General features: G+C 45.1%; 1 protein-coding gene across 1 annotated transcript in view; it reads left to right on the top strand.

Annotated features, from left to right (window-relative positions):
* The window catches only part of PRKG2 (protein kinase cGMP-dependent 2), a 229,760-nt gene that overhangs the window by 148,873 nt on the left and 54,983 nt on the right, over positions 1-25,904 (top strand). The window contains exons 15-16 of the mRNA XM_073637005.1: positions 12,568-12,731; positions 16,499-16,621. Of these exons, the coding sequence (XP_073493106.1) occupies positions 12,568-12,731; positions 16,499-16,621 (287 nt within the window). The remainder of the gene's footprint in view (positions 1-12,567; positions 12,732-16,498; positions 16,622-25,904) is intronic.

The following is a 25,904-nucleotide window of genomic DNA, read 5'->3' as shown; positions in this document are numbered from 1 at the left end:
GTTCAGCCGCAAATATCTCTATTTAAAAAAGTGTGGTATACCCCAGTAAACAATAACTGTGGTTTTGCCATCCCACGGTAAAAAATCTCTATTATTCAGCTTTTGGTAGTTTTTTCCGTAAAGAAAAACAGTAGTGTCTCCTGACTGTTGTGACACAAAAATATATCTGTTGAAAATAGTCTTGTGTTGGCCCGACATCCCAGTGTGGTTTCGCAGTTCCACGGGTCAAATCGCTGTACTATCCATTTTTGGGCCTTTGGTATCTAAAAAAAAAGCAGTTTGAGTGTGTCGCTCACTGTTCAGCCGCAAATATCTCTATTTAAAAAAGTGTGGTATACCCCAGTAAACAATAACTGTGGTTTTGCCATCCCACGGTAAAAAATCTCTATTATTCAGCTTTTGGTAGTTTTTTCCGTAAAGAAAAACAGTAGTGTCTCCTGACTGTTGTGACACAAAAATATATCTGTTGAAAATAGTCTTGTGTAGGCCCGACATCCCAGTAAACAATAACTGTGGTTTTCCTCTTCCACGGTTCTAATCTACTCTTTATTACCCTTTTTCCATTGATAGTGCAAGTGTAAGCTATTTTACTTCATTTACAATGGGCAAGGCGCGTGGCAAGGGACGTGGAAGTGGACGTTCTGGTGATGGTTCGTGCAGAGGACGGGGCCGTGGCCAAGGTGAAAATGTGCCACAACCAACAGCCACATCTTCTCGCTCCCACTTCTTGACCGAATTACTAGGGAAGCACAGAACAACACCAGTATTGAGAACTGATCAGTGTGAACAGGTTATTAATTGGATAGCAGACAATACTTCCAGTTACCTGGGCACCACCACCTCCGGTCTGTCTTCCACACGGTCAACTCTTAGTAGCCGTGAGTCTCGACCGCATACTCCTCCTCACCCTGATGCTCCTTCTTCCCACCATGCCGAGTGTCGTCAGACAGCAAGTGATCCCACACTTGGACACTCTGAAGAGCTGTTCACTGGTCCATTTCCATATTTGGGCCCCCCGCCTGATACGCTTGAAGTGGTGGAAGAGGAGATCCCATGTTGCGATGCCCAAATATTTGAACCGCCACGGCCACAGGAAGTCGACGTTGGCAATCTTTCACAAGAGGTGGACGATGACGAGACACAATTGCCAGGAAGTGAGGAGGAGGATCGTGGTGCGCAAGTGGAAGAGGAGGAGGTGGTGGATGATCTAGTAACTCACCCAACGTGGAAGGAGGACATGCAGAGTGAGGCCAGCAGCACACAGGGGGAGGGAGGCAGAGTACCCCAACAGGCAGGAAGAAGCAGTGTGGTGACCGCAGACAGAAGGCAGGCAACCGTTCCCCGTAACACCAAAATGAGGGACGTTGCCAGTACAAGCGGTAGGTCTTCCAGAGTCTGGAATTTTTTTAAAGACTCTGCTGATAACCCCAAAAAGGCCATATGTTCCACCTGCCATGCCAGCATCAGCAGGGGTGACAAAACTACCAGCCTGACCACCACCAGCATGATCAGGCACAAGGCAGCAAAGCATCCGACTTTGTGGGGCGAAACCCAGGGTCCACGACCAGTGTCAGCGGGTGTCACCACTGCTTCTTCCACTGTTGTGCGTGCAATAGAACCCCCTGTTGTGTGTGCAAGGCAATCCCCTGTCCATACTGCATGTAAAGATGCCCCCTCCTCTCAGTCTTCACTTGTTATGGCAGTTTCTCAAGAAACAGCATCAACGTCCACGTCCACGTCCCACCGCAGCGTTCAGTTGTCCATATCCCAGACCTTTGAACCAAAGCGGAAATTCGCAGCTAACGCCCCACAGGTCACAGTCCTAAATTCGCACATTTCACGACTGCTTGCATTGGAAATGCGGCCTTTTAGGCTGGTGGAGACTGAATCCTTCCGCAATCTTATGGCGTCGGCCGTCCCTCGGTACTCGGTCCCCAGCCGACACTATTTTGCCCGGTGTGCCATCCCCGCACTACACAAGCACGTGTCCCAAAGCATCTGCCGTGCCCTCAACAACGCAGTTACTGGGAGAGTCCACCTGACAACGGACACGTGGACAAGTGCTTGTGGCCAGGGACGGTACACCTCTCTGACGGCACACTGGGTAAACATAGTGGAAGCCGGGACCCAGTCGGACCTTGGGACGGAACACATCCTCCCCACACCGAGGATTGCGGGCCCTATGTCAGTCAGAGTTGCCCCCACAGTGTACAGCTCCTGCGCATCCTCCTCCTCCTCCTCCTCCTCATGTTCAGCCTCCATCTCAGATATCACCACATCAGTTACAAGCTGGAAGCATTGCAGTACTGCCTCCGCCAAGCGGCAACAGGCTGTGCTGAAACTCATAAGCTTAGGTGATAAACCTCACACTGCTTGTGAGTTGTGGACAGCTGTGAAAGTGCAGGCAGATCTGTGGCTGAGACCGCTGAACCTACATCCCGACATGGTCGTGTGTGACAATGGCTGTAACCTGGTGGCGGCTCTGAGGCGAGGTGAGATCACACACGTACCATGCCTGGCTCATGTGCTTAACCTCGTGGTTCAGCGGTTTCTTAAATCGTACCCCGAGTTGCCAGATCTGCTCGTGAAAGTACGCCACCTGTCAGCTCATTTTCGCAAGTCGGCTACAGCTTCCGCCGCCCTTGCTGTGTTGCAGCAGCGTTTGCAGCTTCCGGCACACCGACTGGTGTGTGATGTCCCCACACGTTGGAACTCTACACTCCACATGTTAAAAAGGATTTGTAAGCAGAAGAGAGCAGTTGTGGAGTACCAGCTGCAACAAGGTCGTCGATATTCAGGTCAGACTCCACACATAAGACCTCAGGAGTGGACCTGGATGTCTGACATATGTACCATCCTGACAAACTTTGAGGAGGCCACCAAGATGGTGAGTAGCGATGACGCCATCATTAGTGTCAGCATCCCACTTGTCTGTCTTTTGCAACGCTCTCTGCAGAGAATTAAAGAGGAGGCATTGCAGCCAGAGTATGATGAGATGGATCAAGAAGCCATAGCGGGCGATTACACACAGCCCAGCCTCATCTCATCCCAACGTGCATTGGGGGACAATGAGGGAGAGGAGGAGGAGGAGGAGGAAGAACAGGAGCTGCTATCATGCGTTGTAGACGGTAGTACCTGTACAAGTGTCATACCGTCGGTTCAGCGTGGGTGGCCTGAGGACAGGGGGGAGGAGGAAGAGGAGGAGGAGGAGGAGAGCATGGTCAGTCATCATCTTGGTGAGGACACGGAAATCTTGCCCGTTACCAGTCTGGCACGCATGGCTGACTTTATGTTACGCTGCCTTAACCGTGACCCTCACGTTGTCAAAATGTTGGGTGACAGTCATTACTGGTTGGAGACACTTGTAGACCCCCGCTACAAGGAGAACTTTCACTCTCTTATTCCTGAGTTGGAGAGGTCTACAAAAATGGGGCAATACCAGAAGGCCCTTGCTGCAGAACTCTTAAAAAAATTCCCATCTGAACACGCTAGCGGCAGAGGTCACAGTTCGTTGCCCAACCAAGGCGTACAGTCGAGAGAGATGCAACTCCAATCCAGCAGAGGCAGGGGAACACTGTCAACATTCTGGGACAGTTTTCTGACACCCGCCCAGCTTACAGGCCCTGAGGCGCAGGGTACTCTCACAAGGAGTGGAAAGTTTCAAAAGATGGTGAGGGAGTACCTTGCCGATCGTACCAGCGTCCTCCGTGATTCCTCTGTGCCTTTTAATTATTGGGTATCCAAGCTGGACACTTGGAATGAACTCGCTCTGTACGCCTTGGAGGTCCTGGCCTGCCCTGCCGCTAGCGTGTTATCGGAGCGTGCTTTTAGTGCCGCTGGGGGAATTATAACTGATAAGCGCACTCGACTGTCAACTGACAATGCTGACAAGCTGACCCTTATCAAAATGAACAAGGGCTGGATTAGGCCAGACTTCTCATCACCACCAAATGACAGCAGAGTAACATAAAGTCAAATCCACTGTGTTATTTCGGGAGGTGTATTCACATGCACCGCTTCACACCCTCACATGGGTATACGCTTCTTCGTTTCGGCTGTTTAATCTTCTTCTCCTTATCCTCAGCCTCCACCACCACTATACCACCAGGGTGCCAGCATTGCAAGTTCCTCCGTCCTAATTTTTGGCAGCTTTTGCTGGGAAAGCATAAGCAAATACCATGGGACACCCACTCCCCAATAATGGGACTTATGTTTGTAATATGCTGTACTGCATGGCTCTTGTAAGGGGCATTGCAAGTTGCTCCGTCCTAATTTTTGGCAGCTTTTGCTGGGAAAGCATAAGCAAATACTATGGGAGACCTACTCCCCAATAATGGGACTTATGTTTGTAATATGCTGTACTGCATGGCTCTTGTAAGGGGCATTGCAAGTTGCTCCGTCCTAATTTTTGGCAGCTTTTGCTGGGAAAGCATAAGCAAATACTATGGGAGACCCACTCCCCAATAATGGGACTTATGTTTGTAATATGCTGTACTGCATGGCTCTTGTAAGGGGCATTGCAAGTTGCTCCGTCCTAATTTTTGGCAGCTTTTGCTTGCAAGGCATAAGCAAATACTATGGGACACCCACTCCCCAATAATGGGACTTATGTTTGTAATATGCTGTACTGCATGTGACGCGCCCCCTGGGCCGTGTGTACACGTGTGTGGGATACCCGGTGCCGGGTCTCTGGGGTCTGTAGTCTCCGTGGCGGTGACCTGGTCCCGTGGCTCAGGCTGGTCAAACCAGTGGCAGTCTTTCTTGGGTTTTGAGGTTAATTGTCCGACTGCGCCACCCGTGGATTGCGGTCAGGGAGTACCACCGCTGTGAGGCAGACCGCTGAGGCTGGTGTTGTGTGCGCAGCATAGAATGGGATAACTCCCCTCGGGAGGAGTATAGCCTCAGGGCAGTGAGTGTGGATGATGGGGGTGATGGTGCACGAGCGCAGCAGGAACGACTCAGAGTCTTTGCAGTGCAGTTCAGGGTCTTTACTGATGATTATAAGGTAGACCCTCCCGGAAGTACTGGCTAGCATAAGAGGCCTGGTCAGTCTGTGAGCAAGCAGGAGTTCCCCTGGCCAGGTGGAGTTGTAGGCCTTCCCGTCTGTCTGAACTCTTCCTGGCTTCCTTGCTGTAAGCGAGTAGAAGTAGCCCACGTCCCTGAGTGTACCGTGTAGTGCTCACCCGTATGGCTGGTGACTTGGGGCCTTCTGTTAGCCTCCGCTCCACGACGGCGGTGCTGGTCCCTTGCTTGTGACTGAGCCTCCGGGCTTCTATGGCCAGAGGACCTGAAATTCCCTGCCGGCTGGTTTCTGCTGCTGGATATATAAGTCCTCACAGCTTCGGACTCCTGTGTCCGGTTCCTATTGTCTTCTGCCAGGGCGAGCTCTGCTCAGCTTCCAGCCCCTGGTCTTTAGCTCCTAGCTCCTACAGAGCTCCTTGCTGTTACTTTCCCTTGCTCTCACTCTGACTCTGACTGTTCTCTGACTCACTCAACCCCGCCCCAGATCCAGTTTATAAGGGCAGAATTCTCCCCTCCCAGGACTGGGGCAGGAGGATGTTGCATGTTTAAGGGATCCTGACCAGGAAACCTCCCACTTGCTCTCCGACGTAATATCTCTATTACTGTGGTGACCTGATCCCTGGGGTGCCACACATGGCTCTTGTAAGGGGCATTGCAGTTCCTCATAATTTTTGGAAAGCCTTCCATTCACTGCTTAGGCCAACAGTGCACGGGAGACCCAGTTGCTATAAATCGAAAAAAAGGTTTAGTTAACGCCCTCTGACCTCCATGTCATTTCCAAGGGGCATTGGAGTGGCTCGAAATTTTTGGTAGGCATTGCACTCACTGTGTGCCCTATAACTGTGTAGCCGAACCGCTCCTTTTGTTACAGAAACATATCCTACAAGACATATCTGGTTGACTGGCCTGATATTGATGTGAATGGTCCCTGTTCCTCCTGCTCTTTCTCCTTTGCCACCACCTCATCCATCATTTATCATCTGAAGCTTTGTTTTAACGGGAGTCATAGAACTGGGATAGTAGCAGGAAAACATCCAGCAATCCTCGGAGGAGGTAGGATATGCGCCAAAACGCGGACCACCTCAGGCCTAGCCGCTACTACATACATGCGCTTGCATTCCAAGAAAACAAAGCAGATGCTAACTTCTATCATCATCATCATGCTCCTCACCTAGGCACTCTCAACTTCCCTTGATGGAGAAGCCAGGGCCCACCGGAGGAGTCAGGTTCTCTGGTGGGCTCGTCCAATGCTGCCTTAAAGCAGGCCAGGCTAAGAAAAGTGTGGGGGAAGGTGACAGGAGAAATCAGGGCAGCTGGGAACCGAGTATGGACACCTAGCCGCAACCTGGCGGCTGGGGACCGAGCGTGGAAACCCGGCCGCCGGGCGGCTGGGGACAGAGTATGGATACCTCGCTGCCGAAGCGGCCATGAGGTAGTGGCCAGCTTCGGCCTCCTCCAAACTAAAAGGCCCCATTTCAAGTGACAGCTAGCAGTATGGTATTGCAGCCTGAGGGTGGGTGGGTGGTTGGCTGCATATTTTCGCTTGCATTGCAAGGAATGGGGGAGGTACAATTGAACACTGCCCTGGGACAAGGACTTGCACGGGGATAGTTGCAAGTCTGCATCTTCTGATGCGGCAAGGATCACTTCTGATGGGCACACTTTTAGACAGTGACCTGGGGGTCAGAGATGCTTCCAGGGGTCTTCCCAATGCTGATCCCTTGTCTTTTCAGCACTGTATGCATGTGTCACACAGCACATGGCCAGATAAGGTTGTAAAATGTTAAAATGACATTTCCCGGTGAACGCATTTGTCACGGTTGAAAGCAATACAAAAGTGCAAAAACGCATGAAAAATGCTACTTGTGAACATAGCCCAAGGTGTGGAGGAGTATTTTTGTTTTTGGTTATTTATTTTACCTTATACACAAGTTTTTACCCTGGAAAGGAAATTCCTTAACATATTTCACAGGAAAACCGTTTCAGTTTCGTTTTTGAACGTTTTATTGTGAGCCCGCAAAAGTGGCTTAATACCTCTGACCACGTTGTTGACAGCAGTGACCTGGGGGTCAGAAATGCTTCCAGGGGCGATCCCCATGCTGCCCCCATGTCTTTTGAGCACTGTCACTATCGTTTTGGGCACTTTTTAGGCTTTCTACAGACTGCCGGGGGTGCTGCCGCAAAAATGCTCGGGTCTCTCATAGACTAACATTGGGCTCGTTGCTCGGGTCGAGCACCCGAGTATCACGGTAAGCTCGGCCCGAGCTTCGAGCACCCGAGCATTTTAGTGATCGCTCAACACTATCAGTCGTCATCTTGGTGAGGACACGGAAGTCTTGCCCGTTACCAGTCTGGCTGACTTTATGTTACGCTGCCTTAACCGTGACCCTCACATTGTCAAAATGTTGGGTGACAGTCATTACTGGTTGATGACACTTTTAGACCCCCTCTACAAGGAGAACTTTCACTCTTTTATTCCTGAGTTGGAGAGGTCTACAAAAATGGGGCAGTACCAGAAGGCCCTTGCTGCAGAACTATTAAAAAAATTCCCATCTGAACACGGTAGCGGCAGAGGTCACAGTTCGCTGCCCAACTAAGGCATACAGGCGAGAGAGACGCAACTCCAATCCAGCAGAGGCAGGGGAACACTGTCAATGTTCTAGGACAGTTTTCTGAGACCTGCCCAGCTTACAGGCCCTGAGACGCAGGGTACTCTCACAAGGAGTGGAAAGTTTCAAAAGATGGTGAGGGAGTACCAGCGTCCTCCGTGATTCCTCTGTGCCTTTTAATTATTCGGTATCCAAGCTGGACACTTGGAATGAACTCACTCTGTATGCCTTGGAGGTCCTGGCCTGCCCTGCCGCTAGCGTGTTATCGGAGCGTGTTTTTAGTGCCGCTGGGGGAATTATAACTGATAAGCGCACTCGCCTGTCAACTGACAATGCTGACAAGCTGACCCTTATCAAAATGAACAAGGGCTGGATTGGGCCAGACTTCTCATCACCACCAAATGACAGCAGAGTAACATAAAGTCAAATCCACTGTGTTATTTCGGGAGGTGTATTCCCATGCATCGCTTCATACCCACACATGGGTATACGCTTCCTCATTTCGGCTGTTTTTTGCTCTTCTCCTTATCCTCAGCCTCCTCGACCACTATACCACCAGGGTGACCGTGGTCCATGTTGCCAGCATTGCAAGTTCCTCTGTCCTAATTTTTGGCAGCTTTTGCTTGGAAGGCATAGGCAAAGACTATGGGAGACCCACTCCCCAATAATGGGAATAATGTTTTTAATATGCTGTACTGCATGGCTCTTGTAAGGGACATTGCAAGTTCCCCCTTCCTAATTTTTGGCAGCTTTTGCTTGGAAGGCATAGGCAAAGACTATGGGAGACCCACTCCCCAATAATGGGAATAATGTTTTTAATATGCTGTACTGCATGGCTCTTGTAAGGGGCATTAAAATCGTCTTGTTAAGCTACTGTGACCTCCACTTCTCTTCCAAGGGTCGTTGATATTGTCTTTTTATTCCACTGCGACCTCTACCACTCTTCCAAGGGGCATTAAAAGCGTCTTGTTAAGCTACTGTGACCTCCACGTCTCTTCCACAGGGCATTGATATTGTCTTTTTATTCCACTGTAACCTCCACCACTCTTCCAAGGGGCATTGATATTGTCTTTTTATTCCACTGCGACCTCCACCACTCTTCCAAGGGGCATTAAAACCGTCTTGTTAAGCTACTGTGACCTCCACGTCTCTTCCACGGGGCATTGATATTGTCTTTTTATTCCACTGTAACCTCCACCACTCTTCCAAGGGGCATTAAAACTGTCTTGTTAAACCACTCTGAACTCCACGTCTCTTCCAAGGGGCATTAAAACCATCTTGTTAAGCTACTGTGACCTCCACATCTCTTCCAAGGGGCATTAAAACTGTCTTGTTAAACCACTCTGAACTCCACGTCTCTTCTAAGGGGCATTAAAACCGTCTTGTTAAACCAATCTGAACTCCACAGCTCTTCCAAGGGGCATTGACATGATGTTTTTAATTACCTGTAACCTCCACGACTCTTGCAACGGGCATTGCATTTCCTCCTAATTTTTGTCAGCTTTTGCTTTTCAATGCATAGGCGAACAATAAGGGAGACCCACTCCCCAATAATGGGTAGAAGGTTTTTAGTACGCTGTAATCCACGTCTGTTTCAAGGGGCATTGCAGTGCCTAATAATTTTTGGAAAGCCTTCCATTCCCTGCTTAGGCCAACAGTGTACAGGAGACCCAGTTGCTATAAATGGAAAAAAAGGTTTAGTTAAGGCCCTCTGACCTCCATGTCACTTCCAAGGGGCATTGGAGTGCCTCGAAATTTTTGGTAGGCATTGCATTCACTGTATGCCTTATAACTGTGTAGCTGAACCGCTCCTTTTGGTACAGAAACATATCCTACAAGACATGTGTGGTTGGCTGGCCTGATATTGATGTGAATGGTCCCTGTTCCTCCTGCTCTTTCTCCTTTGCCACCACCTCATCCATCATTCATCACCTGAAGCTTTGTTTTAACGGGAGTCATAGAACTGGGATAGTAGCAGGAAAACATCCAGCAATCCTCGAAGGAGGTAGAATATGCGCCAAAACGCTGACCACCTCAGGCCTAGCTGCTGCTACATACATGCGCTTGCATTCCAAGGAACAGAAAGCTAAGGAGGTGGATGGCCTCATGATCATGAATAATTTACCCGTTGTGTAGATGGCCGACCACTGCTGCTGTCTACCTTCTGAACTTTGTGTTGAAGCCTGATTGACCCAGGACCCGCAATCCTCTATGTCTGGAGGACGTGTTGCATCCCAGTGTCCAACTGTGTCCCGGCTTCCACAATATTAACCCAGTGTGAAGGCGTCAGTGAAATGGACCATTCCTGGCCACATTCACTTGTCCACGTGTTTGTGGTTAGGCTGTCCTTCCCACTAAATGCACTGGGGAGGGCACAGGTAATGTTTTGGTATGCGCGCTTGTGTATAAGGCGCACCGGGACAAATAGGGGCGGCTGGGGACCGTTTATGGACACCCGGCCACCCCCACGCGGCTGGGGACTGTGTGTGGGCACCCGGCCGCGGGGCGGCTGGGGACTGAGTATGGACACCTGGCCGCCCCCTGGCGGCTGGGGACCAAGCGTGGACACCCGGCCGCCGGACGGCTGGGGACTGAGTATGAATACCAGGCTACCGACGCAGCCATGACGTGGTGGCCAGATTCCTCCTCCACATGCCTAAAAGGCCCAATTTCAAGTACAAGCAAGCTAGCAGTATGGTATTGCAGCCTGGGGGTGGGTGGGTGGCAGGCTGCATACTTGCGCTTGTATTACAAGTTATGGGGTGGTACAATTGAACACTGCCCTGGGACAAGGACTTGCACGGGGATAGTTGCAAGTCTGCATCTTCTGATGCGGCAAGGATCACTTCTGATGGGCACACTTTTAGGCAGTGACCTGGGTTTCAGAGATGCTTCCAGGGGTCTTCCCCATGCTGTTCCCATGTCTTTTTAGCACTGTATGCATGTGTCGCACAGCACATGGCCAGATAAGGTTGTAAATTGTTAAAATGACATTTCCCGGTGAATGCATTTGTCACGGTTGAAAGCAATACAAACGTGCAAAAACGCATAAAAATGCTACTTGTGAACATAGCCCAAGGTGTGGAGGAGTATTTTTGTTTTTGGTTATTTATTTTACCTTATACACAAGTCTTTACCCTGGAAAGGATGTTCCTTAACCCCTTTCCGACCTGGTCAGTAATAGTACGCACCAGGTCGGGAAGGCCGGTTCAGCGGGGGCTCCGGCGGTGAGCCCGCACTGAAGCGAGCACAAGTCAGCTGATTATTGGAATCGCAATCCACCCGCGGCTGTTAACATCACGTGATCGCGGGTCACCAATGGGTGGGCATGACAACTCAGGGTCTGCAGCAGACGCCTGTGGTTGTCATGTCTCAATTGCTATGAGCGCCACCTAGTGGTCAGCGCTCATAGCAAGTGAGCATTTCTCCTGCATACAAGCGATCTGCTCATCGCTTGTATGCAGTAGAAGCAATCAGACAACTGCTGCTTCTAGTCTCCTCTGGAGACTATAGAAGCAAGCAGAAAGTGTAAAAAAAAAGTTTTTAAAAAAATAAAAAAAATAAAAAATATATAAAAGTTTAAGTCACCCCCCTTTCGCCCCATTCAAAATAAAATATATATATATATATATAAAAAAAAAAACACATACACATATTTGGTATCGCCGCGTTCAGAATCGCCCAATCTATCAATATAAAAGAAGAATTAATACAATCAGTAAACGGCGTAACGAGAAAAAAATTTTAAACGCCAGAATTAAGTTTTTTTGGTCGCTACAACTTTGCAATAAAATGCAATAACGGGCGATCAAAACATCGGATCTACCCCAAAATGGTATCAATAAAAACGTCAGCCCGGCACGCAAAAAATAAGCCATCACCTGGCCCCAGATCCCAAAAAATGGAGAAGCTAAGGGTCTCGGAAAATGGCGTCATTTTTTTTTTGTTTTTTTAACAAGCTTTGGATTTTTTTTTCACCGCTTAAATAAAAAAGAACCTATACATGTTTGGTGTCTATGAACTCGTAACGACCTGGAAAATAATGATGGCAGGTCAGTTTTAGCAATCTGTGAATGTGGTAAAAAAAGGACCCAAAAAACAACTGTGGAATTGCATTTTTTTTGCAGTTTCACTGCACTTGGAATTTTTTTCCCATTTTCCAGCACACGATATGGTAAAACCAGTGATGGTGTTTAAAAGTACAACTCGTCCCGCAAAAAATATGCCCTCACATGGCCATATTGAACGAAAATTAAAAAAGTTCTGGCTCTGGGAAGAAGGGGAGCAAAAAAGGAAAACATAAAAACAGAAAGACCCATGGTCGTTAAGGGGTTAACATATTTCACAGGAAGCAATTTCACTTTCGTTTTTGAACGTTTTATTGTGAGCCTGTAAAAGTGGCTTAATACCTCTGACCACATTGTTGACAGCAGTGACCTGGGGGTCAGAAATGCTTCCAGGGGCGATCACCATGCTGTCCCCATGTCATTTGAGCACTGTCACTATCGTTTTGGGCACTTTTTAGGCTTTCTACAGACTGCCGGGGGAGCCGCCGCAAAAATGTTCGGGTCTCCCATAGACTAACATTGGGCTCGTTGCTCGGGTCGAGCACCCGAGTATCACAGTGAGCTCGGCCCGAGCTTCGAGCACCCGAGCATTTTAGTGCTCGCTCAACACTATTCATTACCTTTTATTTTCAAGATCTACATGGTCATATATTCTATGGACCAAAATAGATGCACCCATAAAGGGCTAGCTAAATAATTTCAGCAATTTGCATCCTGAATCACAACAAAATTCCACTAAAAGGACTCGTGAGACAAACTAGTGATGTTTCTGAGTAAGAAAGCTCAACACAGTCTCAAAATCTGTGGGATTTCTGGTAAAAGAGCACCTAAGTAGTTCCAAACAGTTAGTAATGTGTTATATGTTTTAGGTTGATTTTGGATTTGCAAAGAAAATATTTCCTGGCCAAAAAACATGGACATTTTGTGGAACACCAGAATATGTGGCTCCAGAAGTAATTTTAAACAAAGGTCACAGCTTTAGTGTGGATTTCTGGTCGCTCGGAATACTACTTTATGAATTGCTCACAGGAAGGTACGTTCTTTTTAATTCTGATATTTTACGTTGCTAAACAACTATACAACCAGTCATGAAATTTATTGTCTCCTATGGGGTTTATTTGCCACTTTTGGCTGTTAGGGTGATGGTGGAATATAAATAATGCAATAATGAATGGCATTAATGCACTTTTTTTAACATGTGCATATACACCACGTCCTTATTGGCCCAAAACACCTCTTTTATACTAGTAGACCCCAAAGTGGAGGTCCCTGTTACAAATTTTGCATTAGACCCAGCACAGCAATTTTTGTCTCTGTGAACTGAGCCCCTTCATATCAAAACTTATCATCTCTAATAACTAAAATGTTTTTCAAGTTTTATGGAAATAAATGTATGGAAGGTTAAAAACAAAATGGAGTCATGAAGGGAGCAGCAGTAATAAAATAAGAGCAAAGACTGGACACTAGTGATGAGCGAGCGGGCGCATTTAACCCTTTAAACGAGCACGCTCGGGTAGAAACTACTCGGTGAGTACCCGAGCGTGCTCGTTTAAAGGGTTAAACAAGCATGCTCGCTCATCACTACTGGACACCTTTGACGTATTGACAGGTCATCTTTCACTGTATTTTTACTTATGCCCATTCTATATAAATAATTTTTGAGCATAGTAGGTGACAAATGTAGATAGTTTATATAGAATAATGAACTTTAGGTATTTCCTCTAGCAAAATACTGCTTTTTATAAAGACCATAAAACAGAGTTTAGAGCAAATCTAAATTGAAGAAATTACTAAAATCAATGGCAGAATAATATACTAAGTTTGGTATTTCATTTTCCCAGTATTTCCCAAAAGATGTATGAGATTCAAATCTAATATGTACAAATGATATAAAGAACAATTGTTTTGTGGTATTAATAATAGCATACAATATGAAAATGGCAATAAATTTAACAGGATGACACTTAATAAAGCCATAATGGGTTCAGGACACAGTGTAAAATAAAATAGTTGTTTGTGAGTGAGATGTCGCCTTGCTGTTACTACCTATAAAGTTCCAAACTTTATATACAGAGCATTTATTCTGTATGTGTACTCATAGCTTATGATGTAAATAACAGCAAAGTTGACCTATATTCCTCCATATAGCCTGAGATGCCGAACACATTGTATATCCCTCTGATGGAATTTTCAGAACAGTTGGCAAAATATAAAACCATTACACTATAACAAATTTCCAATTACTCTTAACTTCATATTATGAAACAGAAAAAGTTACTGTGAGGTGGTTTAACTGCAGGAACAAATGCATAAGTAAACTTTAACGTTTTTTTACATTACAGTAGCTATTACCAGCACATAAAGTGGTGAGTGAATAATAACCCAATACTGATCATTAACAAAAACCACAGTACCAACATTATCACATTATCACCAGTGACAGTTATAACAGAAGCTCTGTAGATAGTATATAGTGTATAGTGTAAGTTTACAGGTAATACCGTGATCACCAGTGACATTATACACAGGAGCTCTGTAGATAATATGTATAGTCTATAGTGTAAGTGTACAGGTAATACGGTGATGACCAGTGACAAAATACACAGGAAGTCTGTTTATAGTATATAGTGTATAATGTTAATGTCTCCAATTGAAGTCATTCCTTTTCTTCTTTATCAGGAGAAGACCTGCTATGACTTATTTTTATTCATCTCTATGGAATGTAACACACAGACATCTATGCGGATTGCTTCTAGAGCACCCTTCCCACTTTACTCCCCACTTATACACTACACCAGATGAAGAAGAAAAGTGCCGTAATGCCTTTCTGGGGCCCTACACAGTAACAATACCTCTCTTTTTGTCCCACCACAGTATCAGTTTTCCTAAAAAGAAAACATATACAGTAGTGCTGTCTCATTTTGTGACCCCTCACTTTCAAAATATCTGTCTCTCGGTCTCCATACACTACTAATTCTTATGTCCCATTTTGTAAACCCCATACGATAGTAAAATACTCCTTTGCACCCCCATTCAGTAGTGATATCTGTCTTTGTACCCAAATACAGTAGTAGATGACTACTACTACAGTCAGAGTACAGTCGTGATGTCTGTCTTTGTAACCAATACAGCAGTAATGCTCCATATACAGTAAAAACTTACACCTTTTCTGCCCCCATGCAATCTACTTTTTATACCTCGATACAGTTGTAACATCCCAAATTTTGTCCCCGTACATAAATAATAACAAATTTAGAGTCTAGCAATGCAGGGATAATCCCATGAGACTTAATATCATGGTTAAAACAAGGTATCAAAAAATACAGGAGTCCATGAATTGGCCTACACATTTCAGCAAATTTAGCCTTATTCATCACCAACAGTTTGCCATGCATAAGATATAACTGCTGAAACATGTAGGCCAGTTCATAGGCTCATGTATTTTTTGATACCTTATCTTAACCATGATGGAATATACATTTTATGGGATTATCTTTGCATTGCTGGACTTTTTCTAAGTTTGGCAATATGCAGGGATTGTCTAACAATCAGGCAATCCCTGCATGTGTCACAGCTGTTTAACAGCCGTGACACATGCAGCCACGGCGACACTAACATAGATGCCGAGTACGCCACAAATACTCGGCAAGCACCCGAGCGTGCTCACCGAAAGGGTTAACAACACACGTTCGCGCAACACTAGTAACATGTATTTAATATTTAAGGGCCTATCTCTATGGCAGGTCATCAATAGCATACTAGTAGGTGTTCAACACTCAGCACCCTCAAGGATCAGCTGTTACCAGTTCCAGCAGCAATGGATGTCAACAGTGTATGGAGTGAAATACCAATCACTCCATACACCATGTAGTGGCCGCTCCCATGTACTGCAGATCATTTCCTATTCAAATGAATAGGAATGAGTTTTGACAGTAAATATATGTTTTCTGTGATTAGGGAAGATGTAATCATGTTTTATCCAGCCCATTCTTGCAATTTACATTCACTGTCAGTAAATACTGTGTATCTATTAGCCTACGTTCACATGACCTTATTTTTGGTCCGACTGCTGTCTGTGGAAAATACGGGCAGCAATAGTACTAATGTAGTTCATTTGAGCTGTTCAGTTGATTTTTACACTGATCTAATGTCCACTTGAAAAAAAAATTGCATTGTGCTCTAGGCTATTGCGTACTTTGAATGAGACTCACCCATTCAAGTATATGGGTGCTCAAAAAAAAAATCTGATCTTTTTTTGCATCATGGGTATAGCATCCGATTTTAAAGGATCCATTATCATTATTAACGCATGAAACTGTACTTGGTCTTGCAAATGTTATTCGCTGCTGATGTATAAAAATGAATGTCATACAGATGACAATACAGATGAAAAGTCATCCATTTTTTCGGGCCGAAAAAAAGATGATTTTTAAATGCTCGTGTGAACTTACAATTATACTGTAAAGATCACTAAGTGCAGCTTTTACGGGACGCAATGTCTTTGGTTGAGTAGAGTTGGACTCTTTCCTTGTTCTAGAGATCTGCACTACATTGTAATGACAGTTTTCCTGAGAAGCTCTGAGCACATGTCCAACAATAAACGTTATATTAGCTGAAAGTTTTCCTTGTTTAGCCCCATTTTCCATGGTGACTGTAAAAAGTGTTTTCTTTACATGTTTCTGCAGCTGACTTGAGATCTTAACAACACAGTTCTGTTTTTGTTATTATATATATCTTTGGGAGGATTATTTTTTATGTGTAATATGTGTAACATAACATATCTGGCATATTTCTCTCCAGCCCTCCTTTTACTGGGCCAGACCAGATGATGATCTACAATTTAATTCTCCAAGGTATTGAGAAAATCGAATTTCATAGAAAAATAGCTAGACGGCCTGAAGACCTGATCCGACGCCTGTGCAGGTATTGTAGATTTTATCTTACATTAAATGTGCACCCTACAGAATTTTAAGCAAATATTAGGATGTAATAGTTGATAAAAATGTGAGAGATATCACAGACATGATTTTACGTAATATACAGTTATTTGCAAAAGTATTCACCCTCTTGGCATTTTTCGTGTTTTGCTACCTCACAACCTGGAATTTCACAGTTTTTTTGAGGGTTTGCATCAGTTCATGTAAAGACCATGCCTACAACTGTGAACATTTAGTTTTCTTTTTATTGTGAAGCAAACAAAAATAGGACAGGATATATGAAAACTTCAGTGTGCATAACTATTCACCCCCCTAAAATCAGTACTTTGTAGAGCTTCCTTTTGCAGCAGTTACAGCTGAAACTCGCTTTGGATAAGTTTCTATGAGCTTTCCACATCTTGGCACTGGGAATTTTGCCCATTCCTCAGGGCAAAACTGCTCCAGCTCTTTTAAGTTAGATGGTTTCCTCTAGTGAACAGCAATCTTCAAGTCTGACCACAGATTCTCAATTGGATTAAGGTCTGGGCATTGACTAGGCCACTCCAAACATTTACACGTTTCCCCTTAAACTACTCAAGTGTTTCTTTAGCAGTATTCTTTGGGTCATTGTCTTGTTGGAAGGTGAATCTTCATAACAGTTTAAAATCACGGACAGACTGAAACAAGTTTTGCTCAAAAATATCCCTGTATTTTGTATCATTCATCTTTTCCTAGACGCAGATCATTTTCCCTGTTCCTGCTGCCGGAAAACATCCCCACAACGTGATGCTGCCACCATGTTTCACTGTGGGGATGGTGTTCTTGGGATGATGAGCTGTGTTGGTTTGGCACCAGACATAGCATTTTTCTTGGTTGCCAAAAAGTTTAATTTTGGTCTCACCCCATACATTTTGGGAGTCTCCAGCATGTCTTTTGGCAAACTCAAAACAAGTCTTACAATTTTTGTGTGTAAATAAAGGTATTTTTCTGCCCTCTCTTCCATAAAGGCCACCTCTATGGAGTATACAGTTTATTGTGGTCGTATGGACAGGTACTCCAGTCTCTGGTTAGGAAGTCTGCAGCTCCTTCAGTATTACCTTTGGTCTCTGTGCTGCCTCTCTGATTAATGCCCTCCTTGCCCAGGCTGACAGTTTTGGTGGGTGGTGCTCTCTTGACAGGTTTGTTGTGGTACCATGTTCTTTCCATTTGATGATAATGGATTTGATGGTGCTGCGGGAGATCATCAGAAATTGGTATATTTTTTTATAAAAAAACCCTGACTTTTACTTATCAACAACTTTGTCCTCGACTTGTTTGGAGATCTCCTTGTTGTTCGTGGTGTTGTTTGGTTAGTGGTGCCTCTTGCATAATGGTGTTGCAGCCTCTTTGGCCCTTCAGAAAAGTTGTATATATAATGACAGATCATGTGACACTTAGATTGCACACAGGTAGACTTCCTTTCACTAAGCATGTGACTTATGAAGGTAATTGCTTGCAGCAGAAATTTTTAGGGGTTTGTAGCAAAAGGGGTGAATACATATGCGCATGCCAATTTTTAGTTATTTGATCCCATAAATTTAATTTATGTCTATATTTTTCTCCCTTCACTTCACCAACTTAGACTATTTAGTGCTGATGCATCACACACAAATCAGATTCCAAAAATATTTAAACACAGGTTGTAATGTAACAAAATAGATGAAAGCCAAGGGGGTGAATACTTTCGCAAGCCACTGTACTGGTTGTAGTCTACACTATTGGTCCTATTCATTATTGCATTTGTGCCCATTTTCTGCTGATTTTTTGCCTTTTTTTGTATGCTATATTCATTTTTCTACTTGTACCTTTTTTAAGCTTACGGGATTTTTTTATGCGTTTGTTTGTTCTTTTTTTAGTTTACCACTGTAATAGGAGTTTAGATGTTTTTAACATTTGTGACTTTTCTAAAAGTCACAAAATTTGGTGCAAATATACCCAAATATCCCCCCACCAACGCCACAGAGTGATTTCATGTAAAAGTCTGATGCAATTTTTCCATCAATGTAACGGAATATGTAACTAATTTTTGCACAAAAAAGTCACAAAATGGGTTAAATACAAAATTAAAGATAATTTTTTATTTTTCTCAAGATTTATGAACCACGTGCACCACTTTGATTTTGGTGCAAAAATGTCAGCAAATGCTAAAATACAAAAAAAGAAATGTGACTTAAAAAAAAAATCACAAATGATGAATTGGGTTGTGTTTTGGCACCACTGAGCCAAAACACTTCCCTTATTATCAATAAATGCAGAAAAATGCATTATTAAACATTTGCCCCTCTATCTGTAATCACTGTAAGGACTGTATGCTCATAACTGAATTATAGTTCTGCGTTATAACATCTATATTCCCAATTTTATATAGAAATAAGTGATGAGCGAGCGTGCTCGCCACTGCTCGGTACTCTCCCGAGCATCTCACTCCTCAATATGCTTGGCGAGTATTTCCGGGATGCTCGGGTGGGAGCTGGGGTCCCCTCCCCGCATGTTTGGTGCTCTTTAGATGGCCAATTAACATGCAGGGACTGCTTGCCTCTCACTGTAATGTTGTAGCCATGTTGGTTGTGGTATTACAGTGATTGGCTGGCCGCATAACATCATCAGGTCTATATAAGACCTGGTGACGCTATGCTCGTCACAGTGTACCCTGGAAACAGGCAGAGAAGGGAGAGCTGCTGCTGAGTGAGGGAGAGAATTGTTGCTTGTTTTAGTCAGGTATTCCACAGCTATATATACATTTAACTAACCGTCCTTCTGAGGACTAATCCGGCTGCGTATATTACTGGTGAGGTTGATAGCAGGAATTATGTAGGCAGGGTTTGTGAACAGTGTATACAGCACAATAGGGTTCATTCCACATCCCGTCTGCTGTTGTTACAGATATCTATAGCCCTATATCTATATCTATATCAGGGCTATTTTTTTTGCTCTTAATCCTGATTATTTGCTTAAAAAGCAATACAGTACTCCATTTTTCTGCTCCATTTGCTTGTTAGCAGAATACAGGCAGATTTTTTGGATTTTATTCACATTGCTGTATTGTGTAAGCAGAGAAATTTTTCCATCATCACACATGATCCCATATTACTGCGGTAATAATCGTTACATTTTTTGGAACGTGCCAAATATTCCACTCCATTTAAAGTCAGCCATCTGTGTTTTGTTGAACCTATTCACACTTGGTCACTGACCAATACCATATCTATAAGGCCACTTCCTAAAACCGTGGTCATCAGAGGTGATCCCATATTACTGCGGTAATAATACAGACATTTTTTGAAGCGTGCCAAATATTCCACTCCATTTAAAGTCAGCTATTTGTGTTTTGTTGAACCTATTTACACTTGGTCGCTGACCAATACCATATTTATCAGGCCACTTCCTAGAACTGTGGTCATCAGACGGATGTGATCCCATATTACTGTGGTAATAATACCGACATTTTGTGGAGCGGGCCAAATATTACACTCCATTTAAAATGGTAAAGGCATGTGGCAAGGGACGGAGAAGTGAACATGATGGTGATGATGCACGCAAAGGCCGAGGCCTGTGCCTGATGAGGGAGCACAACAAATACCCACATCATGTCGAATTACCTTCCTGTCCTAATTACTAGGAGGCCGCGGAACACAACTCTTGAAGCCAGAGCAGAGTCAAAAGGTTGTTGGTTGAATAGCAGATAATGCTTCCAGTTAGTTTGCCACCACCACCCTGTCTTCCACATGGGCAAGTCTCAGTAGCCATGCGTCTGTACCACATATTCCTCACCTTGATACTCCTTCCTCCCACCATGCCAAGTGCCCGGAGACAATTGATCCCACACTTGGACACTCCGAAGATCTGTTCACTTTTGCATTTATAGATTCGGGCCTTTCGCCCAGCCAGCTTCAAGTGGAGCTAGAGGAGATTGCATGTAGCGATGCCCAAATATTTGAGCCGCCACGGTCACATGAAGGCGACGGTGGGAAAGTGCAATTACTGTCGCAAGAGGTGGATGATGATGAGACATAATTGCCTGAAAGTCAGGAGGAGGACCAGGGTGTGTAGGTGGAAGACAAGGTGGTGGACAATGAAGTCACTGACCCAACCTGGCAAGGTGACATGCATAGCGAGGACAGCAGCACAAGGGAGGAAGGCGTAGCACCACAACAGGCAGGAACAAGCAGTGGCCACAGACACAAGCTGGGCAACTGTTCCCCGGAACACCAACTCAATGGAAGTTGCCAGTCCAACTATTAGGTCTTTCAGAGTCTGGCTCTTTTTTAAAGACTGTCCAGATAAACCCAAAAAGGCCATTTGCAACATCTGCCAGGCCAGCATCTGCAGGGGCAGCAAAACTAGCAGCCTGACCACCACCGGCATGCTCAGGCACATGACAGCAAAGCACCCAACTAGGTGGGCCGAATGCCAGGGTCCAGAAACAGTGTGTGCGGGTGACACCACTGCCTGTTCCGCTGTTGTGCATGCATGCCAATTCCCTGCCCATGGCACAGGCAAAGATGCCTTCCGCCCTGCACCTGTAATTTCACACTTGCAACTATCACTGTCATCGTCCTTGTCCCAGTGCAGCATTCAGTTGTCCCTATCCCAGTCCTTTGAACGCAAGCACAAATACGCAGCCAAGCCCCACAGGCCACACTACTAAACTCACATATTTCTCAAATGCTTTCACTTGAAATGTTGCCTTTTAGGCTCGTGGAGACTAAATCTTTCCGCAACCTGATGGCGGCAGCCTTCCCTCGGTACTCAGTCCCCAACCGCCACTATTTCTCTCGGTTTGCCGTCACTGCATTACACAAGCAAGTGTCCTAGAACATTAGGCATGCCCTCAACAACTCAGTTACTGGGAAGGTCCACCTAACCAAGGACACGTTGACAAGTGCTTGTGGCCAGGGATGGTACATCTCGCTGACGGCACACTGGGTTAATATAGTGGAAGCCAGGACCCAGTTGGACCCTGGGACGGAACACGTCCTCCCGACGCCGAGGATTGCCGGCCCTGGGTCAATCAGGGTTTCTCCCACTTTCTACAGCTTCTGCGCCTCCTCGTCCTCCCCATCCTCAGCCTCAGCCTCCATCTCTGAAATGACCACATCAGTCGCAAGCTGGAAGTACTGCAGCACTGCCTCGGCCAAGCGGCAACAGGCACTGCTGAAGCTAATATGCTTAGGGGACAAACTGCACACCTCTGAAGAGTTGTTGACAGCTGTAAAACAGCAGGCAGATCTGTGGCTGTTACCACTGAGCCTACAGCCAGACATGATTGTGTGTGACAATGGCCGGAACCTGGTGGCGGCTCTGAAGCCAGGCAACTTCACACACATACCATGCCTGGCCCATGTGCTCAACCTAGTGGTTCAGCGGTTTCTCAAAACCGACCCGGATCTGCCTGAGCTGCTTGTCAAAGTCGCCCACGTGTGTGCCCATTTTCGAAAGTCACCTACGGCTTTCACCGCCCTTGCCGTGCTTCAGCAGCGTTTGCAGCTTCCAGGTCACCGACTGTTGTGCGATTTCACCATGCGTTGGAACTCAGCCTTGCAGATGTTGGGAAGGATTTGTGAGCCGCAGAGGGCAGTTGTTGAGTACCAGCTTCAACACGCCCGTCGGCGTTCAGGTCAGCCTCCGCACATAAGAACTGAGGAGTGGGCATAGATGTTAGACATCTGTGTCATCCTCCAAAACTTTAAGGACTCCACAAAGATGGTGAGCGGCGATGACGCCATGATTAGTGTCACCATCCCGCTTCTCTGTCTTCTGAAACACTCGCTGCTCACAATTAAAGAGAAGGCATTCCAGGCACAGCACGATGAGATGGAGCAAGGAACCATACAGGGTGATGCCACACAGCGCAGCCTCATCTCATCTCGAAGCGGAATGTGTGCTAATGAGGAGGAAGAGGATAAGGAGGAACAGGAGCTGGTTTCCTGCACTAAACACGGTACTACCTACACCATATTCATACCGTCTGTTCAGCATGGATGGCCTGAGGAAAGGGAGAATGAGGAGGAGAGCATGGACAGTCGTCCTCTTAGTCACGACAGAGAAGAATTGTCTGTTACCAGTCTGTCACACATGGCTGACTTTATGTTCCTCTGCCTTTCCCGTGACCCTCGCATTGTACGCATTTTGGCCGACAGTAATTACTGGTTGGTCACACTTCTAAACTCACGCTAGAAGGAGAATTTTCTATCTCTCCTTCCCACAGCGGAGAAGTCTAGTAAAATGTTGCTGTACCAGAAGGCCCTTGTTGCGGAATTATTAAACAAATTCCCATCTGAAAACGCTGGCGGCAGAGGTCACAGTTCCTTAGACAACCAAGGAGTACAAGTGAGGAAGACACAAATGTAATGCAGCAGAGGCAGGAGAACACTGTCAAAGGTGTAGGACAGTTTTCTCAGACCCTCCAAGCGCCCAGGCCCTAATGCGTGGAGTACTCTGACGAGGAGGGAAAAGTTTTGGAAGATGCTGAAGGAGTACCTTGCCGACCATACCAAAGTCCTCCGTGATTCCTCTGTGCCTTATAATTATTGGGTATCCAAGCTGGACACGTGGCAAGAGCTGTCTCTCTAAACCTTGGAGGTCCTGGCCTTTCCGTTCGCTAGAGTTTTGTCGGAGCGTGTTTTTAGTGCCGCCGGGGGTATTATAACTGATAGGCGCATCCGCCTGTCAACTGAAAATGCTGACAGGCTGACTCTTATAAAAATGAACAAGGGCTGCATTGGGCCAGACTTCTCATCAACTTCGGTTGATATCAGCGGAACATAAAGTTAAATTCGGTGGCTTTTTTGGGGGGGGGTCTATTCCCATGCACCTCTTCACACCCAGACATGGGTATACGCTTCCTGATTTTTTTGTTTTTTCTGTTGTCCTCCTCCTTCTCCTCATCTTCCACCACCATATCACTAGGGTGACCGTGATGCGACACCCACATAATTTTTTTGTAAGGGTGTTTATGATGCACTTAGGACCTTTTTTTTACAGGCCTACCTCTAACATTCTGTATGTTATACAGTATGTATACCCCCCAGGGGTAAATGTTTTTCAGCCCATGCACTTAGTGCATGGACATTACCAGTATAGGAGACCCATTCCTTAACAATGGTAACAATTTTTTTTAACGAGGACCTCCTCTACGTCTCTTCAAAGGGGTATTGGAGTATGTCCAATTTTTTAGCAGGCCTTGCAGTCACTGTATGGGCATTACCACTATAGGAGACCCGCTCCTTAATAATTGGAATTTTTTTTTTTAAATGAGGCCCTCTATGTCTCTTCAAAGGGGTATTGGGGTTTTTCAAAATTTTGGGCAGGCCTTGAAGTCACTGCATATGCTATAACAGTATAGGAGACCCACTCCTTAATAATGGAAAAAAAAAATTAAAATCAGGCCCTCTATGTCTTTGCAGTTACCGCATACGCTACAAAAGTATAGGAGACACGCTCCTTAATAATAAGAATTTTTTTTTTTTTAAATCAGGCCCTCTATGTTTCATCAAAGGTGTATTGGGGTTTTTCCAAATTTTGGGCAGGCCTTGAAGTCACTGCATATGCAATAACAGTATAGGGAACCCGCCCCTTAATAATGGGAACAACAAAGCATAGCTGGCTGATGACTCTCTAACAATAGTGAGGGCCAATTTCTGACCCTTTAACAATAGTAAGGGCCACCAGATGGCCCTATAAAAATAGGCTTTGTGACTTTCAGAGTCCCTCCTTCATAAATGAAACAGGATGTGTCTGATCATGTCTCACATATCACCAGATAAGGTAGTAAAATGTTAAAATAACATTCACCTGTGAATGTATTTTTCACCATTGAAATCAATGCCAAAGTGCAAAAATGCATCAAAATCGCTACGTGTGAACATAGTTCAAGGTGTGGAGGAGCATTTTTGGGGGGGTTATTTATTTTGCCTTATATGCAAGTCATTACCCTGGAAAGAATGTTCCTTAACGTTTTTTCCCGAAAAATCCATTTTGGTTTAGTTTTTGTATGTTTTATTGTGAGTCCGTAAAAGTTGCGTAATCCTCTTGACAACATTGTCAGAGATGCTTCCAGGGGTCTTCCCCATGCTGTTCCCATGTCATTTAAGCTCTGTTCCCATCAATTAGGGCAATTTTTAGCAAACCTCCGGGGAAGGAGGGGGGCCGTTGGAAAAATGCTTGAGTTTCCCATAGACTTACATTGGCTCGTTGCTCGGGTCGAGCACCCGAGCATTACAATTTGCTCAACCTGAGCAACGAGCATCCAAGCATTTTAGTGCTCGCTCATCACCAATAGAGATACATGGAGCATTAGGATTTTTTAAAACTTTTATAATTAAAAAAAATATATAAACCTGAAAAAGTGTACCTACAAAGACCTCAGTGACAAATTCAGAAACCAAAAAACATATTATTCCACATGTATAGAGACTTTTGAATGACCCTGTTTCATCAGTCTCCTGTCAAAGCCTGGCCCATACTTACAACTTACTTCATTGAAATCACCATAAATACTCCTCTAGTGCAAATAATAACACCAAAAGGTTACAGAGTGCAACATTTGGAAACAGAATACAAAAGGACAACTATACTAGATATATTACAGAGAGGTTTACAAAACAGCCTGGCTGCTATGTGCTGACTTGAAAGTCTACACAATGTGGACGTTTTTGGCAGCCACATAGTCACCGACCACAAATATTTAGTAAGCAACTGCAGCTGTCTGATGAAATACAGGGGAGGGGCAAACGTAGGACGTTATCTATGTAGACTGAAGAGAACGCCAATGTGTCTATGCTACGAACAGTCATCCAGGGCTAGAAGTCAATTTGTACAATTATATGCAAATAATTGCCCTCTAAGATGCCAAGGCCCATGATTAAAAACATATAATTGTGGATAATTTCCATGACATCTTACACAGGAATAGTGGCACTGGAGCCAAAAAAGTAATAAGATCACTGAATGTGTGCCATGTAATAATACAGCTCCCATGTAGGAGCAACTCTACGGAAAATGTCGGGTCAAAAGCAATAACTGCTCACTCGGGATTAAAGAAGTCAGACCTGGGGTGATGAATGTATTGCCACAGGTCCAGCTTCTTTAACCCCTGCATTTTGAAAGGGGTTGTCATCACAATTTTGTAATAGAAATTATTAACCAATTCAAGACCATGTAATTTACCCCAGGCAGGGCTGGCAGCTGCCTAGCTCCCGAAGGCACAGAGGGGCCCCACTGCTTGTCCCCTTTAGTATACGCTCTAGGAG

This window comes from Phyllobates terribilis, unplaced genomic scaffold (genome assembly GCF_046119375.1).
Source record: "Phyllobates terribilis strain yellow unplaced genomic scaffold, ASM4611937v1 Scaffold_1__5_contigs__length_1240528914, whole genome shotgun sequence".
In the NCBI taxonomy this organism is placed as follows: domain Eukaryota; kingdom Metazoa; phylum Chordata; class Amphibia; order Anura; family Dendrobatidae; genus Phyllobates; species Phyllobates terribilis.
Note: the sequence above shows the minus strand (reverse complement) of the source record. Positions and strands in the feature narration are given on the sequence as shown.